The 13,383-nt window shown below is 28.0% G+C and overlaps 1 protein-coding gene across 3 annotated transcripts in view; it reads left to right on the plus strand.

Annotated features, from left to right (window-relative positions):
* LOC122503628 (alpha-glucosidase-like) overlaps positions 1 to 13,383 on the plus strand; it is a 78,679-nt gene that overhangs the window by 23,026 nt on the left and 42,270 nt on the right. For 2 of the 3 annotated variants that reach the window (XR_006301765.1, XM_043614249.1), the window contains exons 2-3: positions 6,571 to 6,722; positions 9,288 to 9,622. Coding sequence is in view for 2 of the 3 variants with exons in the window: in XM_043614249.1 (XP_043470184.1) it covers positions 6,575 to 6,722; positions 9,288 to 9,622 (483 nt within the window). In the remaining variant the exon portion in view is untranslated. Of the gene's footprint in view, positions 1 to 4,804; positions 4,819 to 6,570; positions 6,723 to 9,287; positions 9,623 to 13,383 lie in introns of those variants that run through there. The other variant, XM_043614250.1, reaches the window with a different exon arrangement.

The raw sequence follows: 13,383 nt of genomic DNA on the forward strand, positions 1-13,383 counted from the left end.
TTATTAACTATTACATACTATACAACATAGGTATAAACTTTTTTAATAATTTTGTAAAACATTATGTGTATGAATATAAATATTACAAATAATTCTAGCAGTATTTAATTAAATTAAGATTATTTCTGATATTTATTTTTGTTAGTATATCGTTTATTTACAACTCAATTTTTATCGACTCTATAATCTATTAAAACTATTATTTAATATGCTGTAACAACACTTAATGTCCTTTTTAATTACATATTACGTTGAATCTAGTATAATCTAATAATATCTATTAAAATATAATAGTTCAAAAAATCACAATTTTCAAAAATTGTTTAAAATAAAAATATTTTCCAGTTTTTAAACAATAACATTGACATCTAAAAACGTCTTAAAAATTTTATAATGTTTAAAATAAAAACATTTCTTTTAACACAGATACACGGAGAAACTTTTTCTTATAATATTAAATATATTTGGTTATGTTTATTCTAAAAGTACGTTAGAATGTGAGGATTTTTCGTGCGTTGTGCTAATAATTTCAACATTAATACGAAAATATGATAAGTTCGTTATATATTAAGCAACCTTCGGTGTACAAAAATTACTATCTGCATTAGAAATAGTCTTATTTTTCTTTAGAAAAGAATAAGATGCCATTTTTTGTTTGTGAAATAATACGGTAATTCTAACCTTTTTTACACATATAGATAGAATATATAAAAGACATTCTAACGTAACATACCAATTTTGGAAGGACTGCGGGCGGACTTAACCGATTTCACCCGAGCATCACCGAGTCCATCACCTGACGTCGCGAACTAACCCTAATGTTTTCGAAGTTGAAATTCACACGTGTATGAAAGAAAAAAACCTTTTATTAATAAACGTGAATGTCTCCTCATGCCAAATTAAATTCAAGAACTGTTCCTCAATATAACATAATTTTTTTCACGACTTTTACTTATTTACATAATTTGATTAGTAAGTTATTTTAAAAAATGCTCTCTCTCGAAGGCACATATTTTTCCACTCGTTTAATATATAAGGACGATTCAGCTGTGTACTTCTAACGAATCGTGCGATCTTTCGGTTTCCGTGACCAATCGTCGTGTCTTTACTTGCGTGTGCGTGTGTGCGTTAATAATATAGGTTAGGTTCTTACGTCGTGTTAAATATATTTACCTACAGTTACAGTGACATACACTAATGCCATCTACCATCAGATCCAAGTATCACTATCGTCTCTATGAGTATCTATAGACAATTAATTTGTTGTGTTTCTTTTTAATTCATGGCTTTCCCAACTTTGCAAAAATTATTATTTTCTTTCTAAAACAACATACTAATTTTCGTTAGTTTCCTTATGAAGAACTGTAAAATATATACTGAATGAGTGTTTTTGATAGTCTCAATAGCAATTTCTATAACCTATGTCGTTTTTCCCTTGAATCTAACCTAACATACTAAAATGTCTCACCAGTTTTAAGAGTTAGTGGTATTAAAAGTTTCTCCGTGTATTAATCTAAATTTAATTAAATACTGCTAGAATTATTTGTAATATTTATATTCATACACATGTTTTACAAAATTATTAAAAAAGTTTATACCTATGTTGTATAGTATGTAATAGTTAATAAATAATTCAATGCAAATATTACACACATATATTTATATATAAATAAAACTTTACTGTGCAACTAACCTTAAAACCTGTGCGGTAGGGATCGTTGGCGGCGCGAGCATTTTTCTTAAAACTATTGTATTTATGTAAATATAAAACTAATCTTTCTTCAATTTTACAGAAAACTTTTTTACATCGTAATAAACAAATGTCTCACTGGAAGTTGTTTGAATTTTAAAGTTCCCCGCATACTTTTTGCAGCCAAAGATAAGAAAAAATTATTTTTGACCGGTCAGTATTAACAATTAAAAATCAATAAACAATTAATTGCTTTTAACATTTTCGTGATATTGTCGTCTTCTATAGGTCCAAATGCATTTGTATACCAAAAATCAAAAGAATTCATTCATTTTTGTCGGAGATACGACGATTTATATTTTAAAATTCAATGAAATTTGACAATGAAAATTAATCACATTTTTTCCATTATCATATAAAAATATTAATTATTCAAAGAAATTTCAAAGGAAAAAAAGATGCGCATTTCTATTTCCTATGAGATGGCAGTTTTCAAAATTCAAAATTTTGAATTATCATTTTTTACACTTTACGGTACCTTTGACTGACTTTAACCCCTTCACTGTCAGTGGGCTCTATAGAGCCATAAAAATGTCGTGCCCTGTATGTCCATGGGCTCTATAGGGCCATCGAAAAAAAAGACATTTAAAAGTTAACGAATATGGCTAAAAATCCTTACTCGGGGGTTTTCGGGGTCGCTGAATCCAAATCCGTTGTCGAAAATTCAAAATTTAAAATGGCTGCTTTAAAAAAGCTAAAAAAAATTTTTAAGTTAACGAATTCGTTAACTTTTTAATTTTTTTTGGTGGATATTTTGAAGCCGCCATTTTGAATTTTGGCTTTTCGACCACGGATTTTGAATCAGTGACCTCAAAAACATATAATATGACAATATCATGATTTTTAAAAAAAAAATTTTTTTGAACACTTATGGCACAAAAACTTTATTTTCACTCGACTGTGAAGGGGTTAAAGCGGCTCGCCGAGCGTACGTCCCCTTGTTGTATCCAAGCACTGAATTTTTCATTGGAACCGCGTTTCTGCATGCATTCAAGCAATCTTCTGGATTTTTGTAATTTATAAGATACACACAGTGGCAGATTTTGCAAAAAGTGTTTGTGTTCAAAGAAAGACTTGCTGAAAAATTGATTGTTTACCAATTTTACGTCATTTAAACGAGTCAGGGCCGTTATTCTGTTAGACAATAAATCGTAACCTAAAAATTTCAGAGACCTTTAAACACTTTTAACCCTCTTAACTGATAATTTAATAATTATTCCTTTTTAAAATATCAAATAAAGTCTTGAGTGCAGTTATTTGAAAGTAATTGAACATTCTATATGTCAACAATATTAGTATTATATTATTATACTACTGTCGCGGAATTCAGAAGCATAGGACAGAAATGGTATTCAAAAGGATAGAATTTTTTTAATGCTTCTTAATCTTTGCTTTCTTACTGGGCGGTATTCAAGAGGATTGATATCGTTACTTTTCATATTGCTCTCACTGGATAGAAAAGTATTGGACAGAAATGGCATTCAAAAGAATAGAATCTTTTTAATACTTTTCAATTTTTCGTTTCTTACTGGGTGACCACGAATATCATAATAGATTTTTGATATTCTATTGTTCAAAAATTTTACAAGTGTTTTCTCAAAAAATGTGCGGTTGGGGCGAAACTATTCGCCCACTGATGACAGCGAAAACTACGAAACAGTATTTTTTATGTGCTTGTTTTTAGGTTAGAATGGTGAGAAATTGGAAGAGAAAAACCAGAAAAACTTCTCCAATTTACAAATTAATTTTTATAGTTTTTTTAGTATTATATCATTAATAGCTGCTGGAATAGTTTCGCCCCTCGTTTTTTTCGAGATAAAAAAAGGGTTTCGTAAAATCGCTGTAGTTCGGAACAGAATCGAGTTACAGCAAAATGATACATGGCAAAATTGTAGCTAAGAAGTCAAGTTTTCAAACAGTCCTACTAATTTTTTTATTTTTTTTAAATACACTTTTTAGACTCAAAAATCCAAACAAGAATAGTAATTGTTACGGCCGAACTCCGTAATTTTTTATATTGTTAATACCTTTTTTTAATTATACTTAAACTAAAATTACATGCAACAATTACACGCAATTTGAGATTTTGTTAAACAACACAAAACATTTACACAAAAACAACAACAAATTTCACAAAAGGGACATTCTTCTCTTTGAATATCTTAATCCAGAATATTTTAATTGGAAAAAGATCTAACTTTATATAAATAATATATATTTCAATAGATTTAACATTCCTTTAAGTTTCACAATTTGAAATGAAAAGCCTAAGAATAAAACACGGTATTTCTTAATAAATTCCTTTTCTTGGACAAACAGTTTATTGACCCTTTTGAAAATTAGTTAGAAAATATCAAAGTTAAATTGCTCAATATAAGGAGTGGTGCATCCAAGTCACTGAACTCGGATCACACCACTGCCTAAATCTGCAAGGTTGCAGAAATTGACTTGACAACAGTCAAGTACAATGAACCTAACATACGATTTCCCCACTAAATCGTCTTTCAATAAAATTGATTGACACCGGGAAATCGAGGCAGTTTAAGCCAGGCCGTTGTAGCCGGCAATTAGCCCGGGCAGTTTAGGCCCGCAGTTTTAGTCCAGGCCATTGTAGCCTGAAGTTCTAAGTCCGGCATTTAGCCGTGTTAATCGTATCGAAAGTCTAACGGTAGAATAAAAAGTTTGTTTAAAGAAAGTGAATACAATTGAGAATAATATAAATAAATAAAAGTTAAAGAAGATTGAATTGAAAATATATATATTGAATATAAATAATTAAATTGTGTAATTAAAGGAATCAAAGAAATATAAGAAAAATATTGAAATATAGTGAAAGAAAATAAATAGAGAGAATTTACTTAATAAAAATTAAATATAGGGAATTGAAAAGAAATATTAAAATAAAAGAAATGAAAATAAATTTAAAGAAATCATAAATTATGTTAAAGAGTAAAAGAATTGAAGTCTCAGCATTGTGCATTATCTAAGGAATATTAAAGTTCATAGTAAAGAGGATAAAAACAAGATTCGTCATTGGATTCGAATTTCGAAGTACAGAATACCAAGTAGTGAGTAAAAACATCTTACATTTTACGACACACACGATTATCTCATTCACACGTACAGATTCACACGTATTTTTTACACACGTAAAGATTAGTTTTATTTGTATTAGGGACTCATTGGGAAAATATATATCTTATATTGTTTAATCTTATTTTTGCTTATAATTTAATTATTCCTAAAACTATCCTATCTTCTCCAAATTCAAGGGATAGGATTCTCACCCCTTGGTTGAACCAATAACCAAGTAGAGGGAAGAATCCACTACCCTTTACAAATTATTTTGTCCGAAGGACACGTTTAGTTAAAGTTTCTTTAAAAATTTGATATTATTAAATTAATTTATTTAATTTTTCAAATTCGGCTCTAACAGTAATGCCCCACCCTACCCTCTCAGTCGTCAAAAAACCACCATTGTTTTAAAAACGTTCCAAAAATGTTTTTGGAACGTTTTTAAAACAATGATGATTTTTTGCCCACTGGGCTATTATTATTATTATCGCATTATTATTATTAATTTTTATATTTTAATTCAGTAACTTATCTAAATAAATAAAATGTATGATTCACTTTATCAAAACCCATGTAGCACGTAATATTACCCGTCGGTGTGAGGCGCGCCATTGAGTGGGTAAGGATTACTACTTTTTCGAGTAAAAATCTTTCCGAAATAGTAATAATTGCTCTGATTCGTAATAAAAGTTGCTTCGCTCGGAGTATTAATTGTTCGGGACATTTTAAATATTACTCGGCTTTTAATCAAATTTAGATTCCTTAAAGTAAATTAAACTTTTTAAAAAAAGTAAAAATCGTGTGAAAACGAAGCAAAAGTTACTATTTCTTAAGCAGTTTCAAAATTACTACTTAAAAGTAGTAATTTTCTATCGAAACTAGTATAATTATTACTATTTATTTTTATCCGTGATAGTTTATTTAATTACGATAAAGGCATCGTAAACACATAATTTAACTTGGGGCATTTTGGAGTTTGGTTTTCATCAATAAAATAAACAAGTTGTTCATTTCATGATCATTAAGCTTCCTCAATATAATATATACCAATTGTTTAATTTTTTATTTTAGAATAATTATTTTAAAGTGTTAAGATAAAATTTCAAAAAATACAAAATTTCAATTTTTTGTGAAAAATTAAAATATTTATTAATTCTATAAATTTTGATAAAATATATACTTTATATACATGAATCGATTCGTTTTTATGTCAGGAATGCAATTTTGACAAGAATTAATAAAAATTTTAATATAGAAAAAAGTTATTTCAAAAAATCCAAAAATTAATTTTTTCAAAAATTAAAAAATTGTTGAAAAAATTTTTTTTTTAGATATTTTTGAAAATCCTTCTGTCTGATTTTTGGTATTCGTGACCGTAATACACCTACAAAATTTTATCAAAATCCGTCAAGACGTGTAAGAGAAAATTTGTCCACAAGAATCGGTGACATACACACACACACACACATACATACACACACACACACACACATACATACACACATACATCCGGACATTTGTTCCTCTCGACGAATTATATATACTACACTTGAAAATTTGTAAAAATAATTGATTTTAAAAAATTCGGAAATCGACATCACTATAAGGCTTCCTTTATGAGGAAGCAAAATAAAAAATTTGAACCACTTTAAGAGAATTGAGATTATCTCCTAAAATAAAACCGTCAAAATGGCGAGCGAGGAATATTTTGCTAATTGTTAATAAATATTTGTTCATCTTTTTAGAAAAATGAGGATTTACATGGAAATATGCGTTCTGGCCCTTCTTACCTGCAATGTACAAAGTACACAATTGTGGTGGGAAACAATGTCACTGTACCAAGTATATCCTAGAAGTTTCATGGATAGCGATGGAGACGGGATTGGAGATCTTAAAGGTAATAAATAAATGTACGACCTATGTTTAAATGAGTTTCAAAGTGCTGATAACAATATATATGCTTATAAACATTTTAATTGTTTAAATTAAAATTAAATGATTTAAAACGCGCCACATTTAAAATCTCATGAAATAATGTTCAACTTAGGTTAATACATATACTCATTGCTCTGTATCGATTTATGTATTTCGTTCCTTGAAGAGCTTATTAGCCCTAGGATAAATTAGTAAGATAAATTTCTTGAAATTTGTTAAAATTCGCTTGAAACATGTTACTCAGGGGATTTTCGAATCTCTGATTACGTATATAACCTTTGTTTTTTAAAATTAAAAATGTAAGCCCTGGTAAAAATAAAATCAGAAATAAAGAGAGAACGTCAGAAATTTTGATGTTTTGTGACTACTTTGACGATTCCTGAAGCTTTTGGTTAATTCTGACTAAAGGATTTTTTATGCTCCTGTTAAATCCTGATGTTTATGGATTGTGATTATTGAGCATTGAAATCTTTTTTTTTATTTACAGCCCCTCACCGAAATATAGCCGGTAAATGTAAAGTACCGTTAAAACTTGAAATTTGTGCGTAGCCCTTTTTCACAATAGAATTGCGGGTCTATTGTTACGAGGTTCGGGTCTCTAACCTAATTTTTATATTGCTCAAAAGTTTTGCAATTTTAAAATTTCAAGTAAAATGAATATAAATTCAAAATCTAGAAATCTCCACAATTACAAATATCTAAAATTTATTATAAAAAACATTTTTTTAAGGAAACTGTAACGTATCTCGAAAACCGTAATTGTTAAATAAAAATGGATATCATTTTTGAATTTAAGTTCTAAAGGATATACTGCATGCATAATAAGAGCATATTGTTAGATGAATTCTAAGTCGATGAAACAAGTATAATGTTTAAATAAATATGAATATAAACAAATAAAAAGATTTCCCTTCAATTTTATGACGGTCAGTTGACCTTTTTCCAGGTAAAAAAGGGTGTCGACTTTGTATAAAAAACCTGACTACTTTTGAAGCTTTCTGATTAAACATGACTCAAGCCTGACGTTCTGTGGCTGCAATCGTAACAAATGCAGCCTAAAAACGTCAGAGATTCTGACTAAATTTCTGTCGTTTTGTGATTTTATTTTTAGTAGGGAGATCCAATATCGAGACGGCTTTTTCAAATATTCATCGGATTCACTAAGAACAATTTTTCTAGATTATTTTTAAAGGGTTATACCTACTCAGGTGGTCGGAAAAATGCAGTTTTTGGGATTTTTCTAAAGGAATATTTATAATATGTGGACGTCCACATGAAAAGGGCCCATATTGTCGGTTCCAGTTTTCGAGATAATCGCAATTTAGTAATTTTGGAGCAAAATCTTAATTTTTTTTTTATTTTTTATTATCAATCTACGTGTTTTGTCAAGTCAAATAATGCGGTTTTCATTAATTTATCGATAATTTAACTGTTTGATTTCATTGGTTCTTTAGAAAAATGAGAAGGGCCCTTTTTGTCGGTCATTTGCAAAATTAATCCGTATTTTAAAAATGGAGGTGTGGAAAAATTTAAAACCTCTTGATTTTTTATCTTTAAGGTGTCCTGGACTGTAAACAATAAATTCTTATCTGAATAACTTCCCAGAAGAACCAGAGATATTGATGTTAGAGTCTTTTTTTCGTAATTGTCGAAATAAAAATTTGGATATTGCGTCAATTTTTTCACAATAGAGACTGTCAAAAAATTTTAAATCAGTTTAATATATATTCTTTTTCTTCAGATGACACAATAAAATTGTATCTAATCATTAATCTTGTAAAAAATGAAATGAAATGAAAATTTGGATATTGCGTCAATTTTTTCATAATAGAGACTGTCAAAAAATTTTAAATAAGTTTAATATCTATTCTTTTTCTTCAATTGACACAATAAAATTGTATCTAATCATTAATCTTGTAAAAAAATGGTTTTTTAATAGAAAAACTGTCTTTTATAGAAAAGGGCCCATATTGTCGGTTTTTCGTTATTTTCAAAATTAAGAGGGGGGATGGTTTTAAAAATTTAAAACCTGTTGGTTTTTTGTCTTCAAGGTGCCCTGAACTGGAAACAATTCTTATCTGAATAACTTCCAAGAAGAACCGGAGATACAACAATTAGTTTGTATCGCAATCTTTAATTCCGTTTTTCTCGAAATGAGGTCTTTGGCGTTCTAAACTTTGAAATTCCGTAACTCATCGAATTTTTAACTAAAAAAGTTCTAAGACCACTCAAAATTTTCCAAATTTTGCCAGGAATACGCCCATATAGATAACTCCAATAGTGCCAAAATGGGCCCTTTTCATGTGGACGTCCACATATATATATATATATATATATATAAATTTATATTTAATTTTTCTGTCCTTTGTAAAAGATTTCCCAAAGGTCCTCGAAAAAAATGTGTACTTATTAGTACTAATAACATCAATAATAATCAAAACTAAGAAAATAAATATTTAATGAATGGATATAAAATATCGTATTAGAGAAGTATAATCGTAAAATAACTTGTATTTATGATTTTAAGGTATTGAACAAAGATTAGGTCACTTGGTTGATTCTCATATAGATGCATTTTGGTTGTCACCTATTTATAAGAGTCCAATGATTGACTATGGTTATGATGCATCTAGCTTTACTGAAATAGATAAAATCTTTGGTACTAATGAAGATTTTGAAAATTTAGTTAAAGCAGCTCATAAACGGTCTCTTAAAGTTATAATGGATTTTGTACCTAATCACAGTTCCGACCAACATGATTGGTTTCAAAAAAGTGTTAAAGGAATTGAACCATATACTGATTATTATGTATGGCATAAAGGACACAAAATAAACGGAACCATAAAAGAACCGAATAACTGGGTAAGAATTATTATGGATTACTTTGTTTGTTCTTGGGGGTCGCTGATAAGGACGCTGCACGGTGGGAAATATTTAAAAGAACGCATAGGCGTAGCGAGCGATTTCTCCTCACCTTCCCCTCTTTTCACCACTCTTGGTCCAATTTTTTGACTTTAATATTTAATTAAAAAAAATCCAGATTGAAAATGAAAAAAAGGGCGATTTAAGGAAAAATAATATTTAATACTGAATATAAAACAAGTTTTCTTATGACGATTAGATGTTTCTATAGGCGTGAATATCAATCCGCGTTTTACAAAACATAGCAAACTGACAGCTGTTACGCGCCGAGTTACCGATTAATACGCAACTCTAACAAAAGTGATTGATTGGCCGGATTCGACTTGGTTAAATCCTTTAAAAAGGAAGCGGGATAATTTAAATAAAACAAGATTAAATTCCGTACAACGGAAGGGAAACCCGTTCGAAAGAAGATAATATATTTGTCTCCTTTCGAAGGTAAAACCCTTTAAGTTTATTAAAATACTTTGTTTTAATCAAGCTGACTAAGGAACTTAGACGACAAGAACCTTTCTAGTCAAGCGCAAGCTTAGAACTCTACAAGTTTGTTGTTAGACGAGACGAATGTCCGAATGCGCATGCTCACTATGACGCGCACTCTTGTTGGATATGTATTCAACATCGAGACACTAACACTTTTAAGGCACGACACTGTGAATTCTATACATACATAAAAGAGTATGTCTTATACATACTATTCACTCATCATACTTTTCTATATTTCTAATAAATTGTTCGATTATGATTAATGAATCTAAATTACAATTACACCACATTTAAATGTGTGAAGTGTCTTACATTATAATTATATTGTACATAAAGAATATAACATGAAGATAATATAATATATACATAATTTCTAATATGTAAACATACTCATGTGCATATATACATCTGCACATCACACACGCATATATACACGTTCAACATTTGTTAGTTAATAACAATAAGAAATAAAGTAGTTGTTTTGATATTAATTGGTAAGGTATAATTTGGAATAGAAGTTAGTACAATATCAAAATATGTAACATTAATTTAATTACAATAATTATTTTAATTATTATAGAAATTATAAATGAAATCAATTCATATTTATTTATCAGAAAAAATGCCAAATGTGGGATTTCCAAAACGTGCCTTTTTCATGAGAAAAAGGATATAACGAATTTTGCAGGCAGATGTGATTTTATTGCTCTGCCTAAAAAAGGGTCATCTTAAGAAATTGGTTCGCATATTTTTATGACGCCTTCTTTACCTACGGTTTACAACTCTATTGAATTTCTAGAAAACGTTGTTTTTTTAGTTGACAGGAAATTCCATTTCCTTATTACTGGAAATGTGTTTTTGAGTCTTAGACTAAATTTTATGATTTTATTAGAAGAACATATTGCTTAGAAATCCCTACGGCTATTTCTTAATTCTTCTTTTCATTCATATTTTTAACATAATAATGTTTTTGAATACATTCTTATTTTAAGGTATGTTTGTAAAAATACGATGCTAAGTTCAATTCAATCTCAGGGTTTTAATCAAAATATAATTAGTATTACACTGTTAGAAATTTCTGTAATTTTACAGCAACTTTACAGTACAAACATACTGTGAATTTACAGTTTTTGCTGTAATAACACATAAATGTAGTAAATTCACAAAAATGTTGTAATTTTTACAGTAAAACCTTACAAATACAGCAAAATTTCATTGTATTTGAATAATTCACAGCAAAAAAAAATTGTACTTTTTATTTACAGTAAATTGTTTGCGAAATCACAGTATAAAACTCGAAGAATTTTACAGATATTCATTTTGTGATTTTAGCTGAGGTTTTTTACATTATAACTATAGCATTGACTGAATTTTAACCTTAAGAATATGATTTTAAGTCCTAAAAGTATAGCTGAATCATTTTTTAAGCTTAAAAATAGTTTCAATAAAAACTATTTTTTAATTATATTGCATTTTAGTAGTGAATAATTTTGGACTGAAAAGAAGAATAGAGTATGGTACACATGTTTCTTATATTTGATACTGTAACAAATTTAGTTTATTTTTATTTTTTGTCTTATGCAAAATTTTAATTTAACTTTAGTTTAGTTCGGAGATGTATAATTTTAATAAATATAACATTAATTTTTATAATTTGACAAAAAGATAATATTTTATTCCTTATTAATTTGCGATTATTACATTAAATTAATTCATTTTTAACTGTCGATCGAAGAAAAGTCTTTCAACATTCATATAATAAATAATTTGATTATTATAGTGACTATTTCGCGTCGGGACAATATATACATAATACTTTGCAAGAGACTTTCATAGCCTCCCTTGGTCGAGCGCGTCTAGGCGCAGCTCCCAAGGTTGATGGCTCCATACAAGATATACAACACTATATACGACTAAGGGTTCAAATCGTGGCGTCGCATTTCCGTAATAATGATAATAAAATGCTAATAAAACTTTTTTTTTAGTTAATTTACTTTTATTATAACATATCAGAAAACAATGTAAACAGTTTTTATTTTTTATGTAAATATTCAAATGGTAGAATTTCCGAATTAATAGTAGGGAATATTTTCGAAATACATGGTATACTGTAAATTTACAGCACTTTAGTGAAGTAAAATTACATTATTATTTTGATGGATAATTGTTTCTTGTACCTTTGCTGTAAAATCACAACAGAATTTTCTAACAGTGTATATTTTGCCGCGACATTTTAAACGCATCTCGATTAATCGAGAAATATTCGAGCGAGATAATAGTCGTTCGTCACACAGCTCAATATGGGAGGTTAGTCATGGCCGACTATATCAGGTTGCACCGTTTGCGTAGTACAGTAGGAATGAACGTGAGGAACAAAAATATTAAATATCAATTACACTTATTGTTTACTATTATATTTATTATTTGTTTATTTATTTATTATTGTTATTATATCTTATTATTATTTATTATTATACTTACTTTTTAAAAATATAATTATGAAAAAGTAATAAAACAATAAAGGAAAATTTTTTATGAAAATATTATTAAACATAAATTTAGTAAACAAACAAAAAAATAATAAAAAATTATAAAGTGCATAATTTTTCAAATTTTTTATTGTTATTTTTATTATTGATATTTTTAAATAGGTATAAGAAAAATATAATTTAAATATTCCACAAAATTAGTTTTAAAGTAATTTTTTGTAAGGAATTCAACGGTCATAAAATAAAAGCGGACAGAAAATATTTTGACCCTTTTTCAATTTTAATTTTGCTTAAAAATTGGTGGATTTCGAAACACACGCGTAATTTGTAGAAAATATGTTTTTAAATCCATCAAAAAAATTCCAAATGAAATCGATGATTTTCATAATTACCTAAAAAAGTATTGTTTTGAAAAAAATCTTTGTTTTTAAACTGAAAATTCTAAAAATAACAATGTTATTCAATTTTTCTATATGGAAAATTATTTGTTTATTTATTTAATATCTGATCAAAATTTGATCTTAATTTTTCTATTTTTCATGAATAAAAATTATGATATGAAATTATTTAGGAAAATAAATTTTAAAAAATGCCCTTTTTAATAAAAAAAAGCAGTAATGTGTTGAAAAAAGACGAAAATTTAATAATCGACTTCAAAAATTGTTAGAAAAAATTTGCAAACATCAACGTCGTTTTCTCAAGACAAAAATGGTTTTCGTAATTGGA

Source organism: Leptopilina heterotoma, unplaced genomic scaffold, assembly GCF_015476425.1.
Source record: "Leptopilina heterotoma isolate Lh14 unplaced genomic scaffold, ASM1547642v1 Lhet_267, whole genome shotgun sequence".
NCBI lineage: Eukaryota > Metazoa > Arthropoda > Insecta > Hymenoptera > Figitidae > Leptopilina > Leptopilina heterotoma.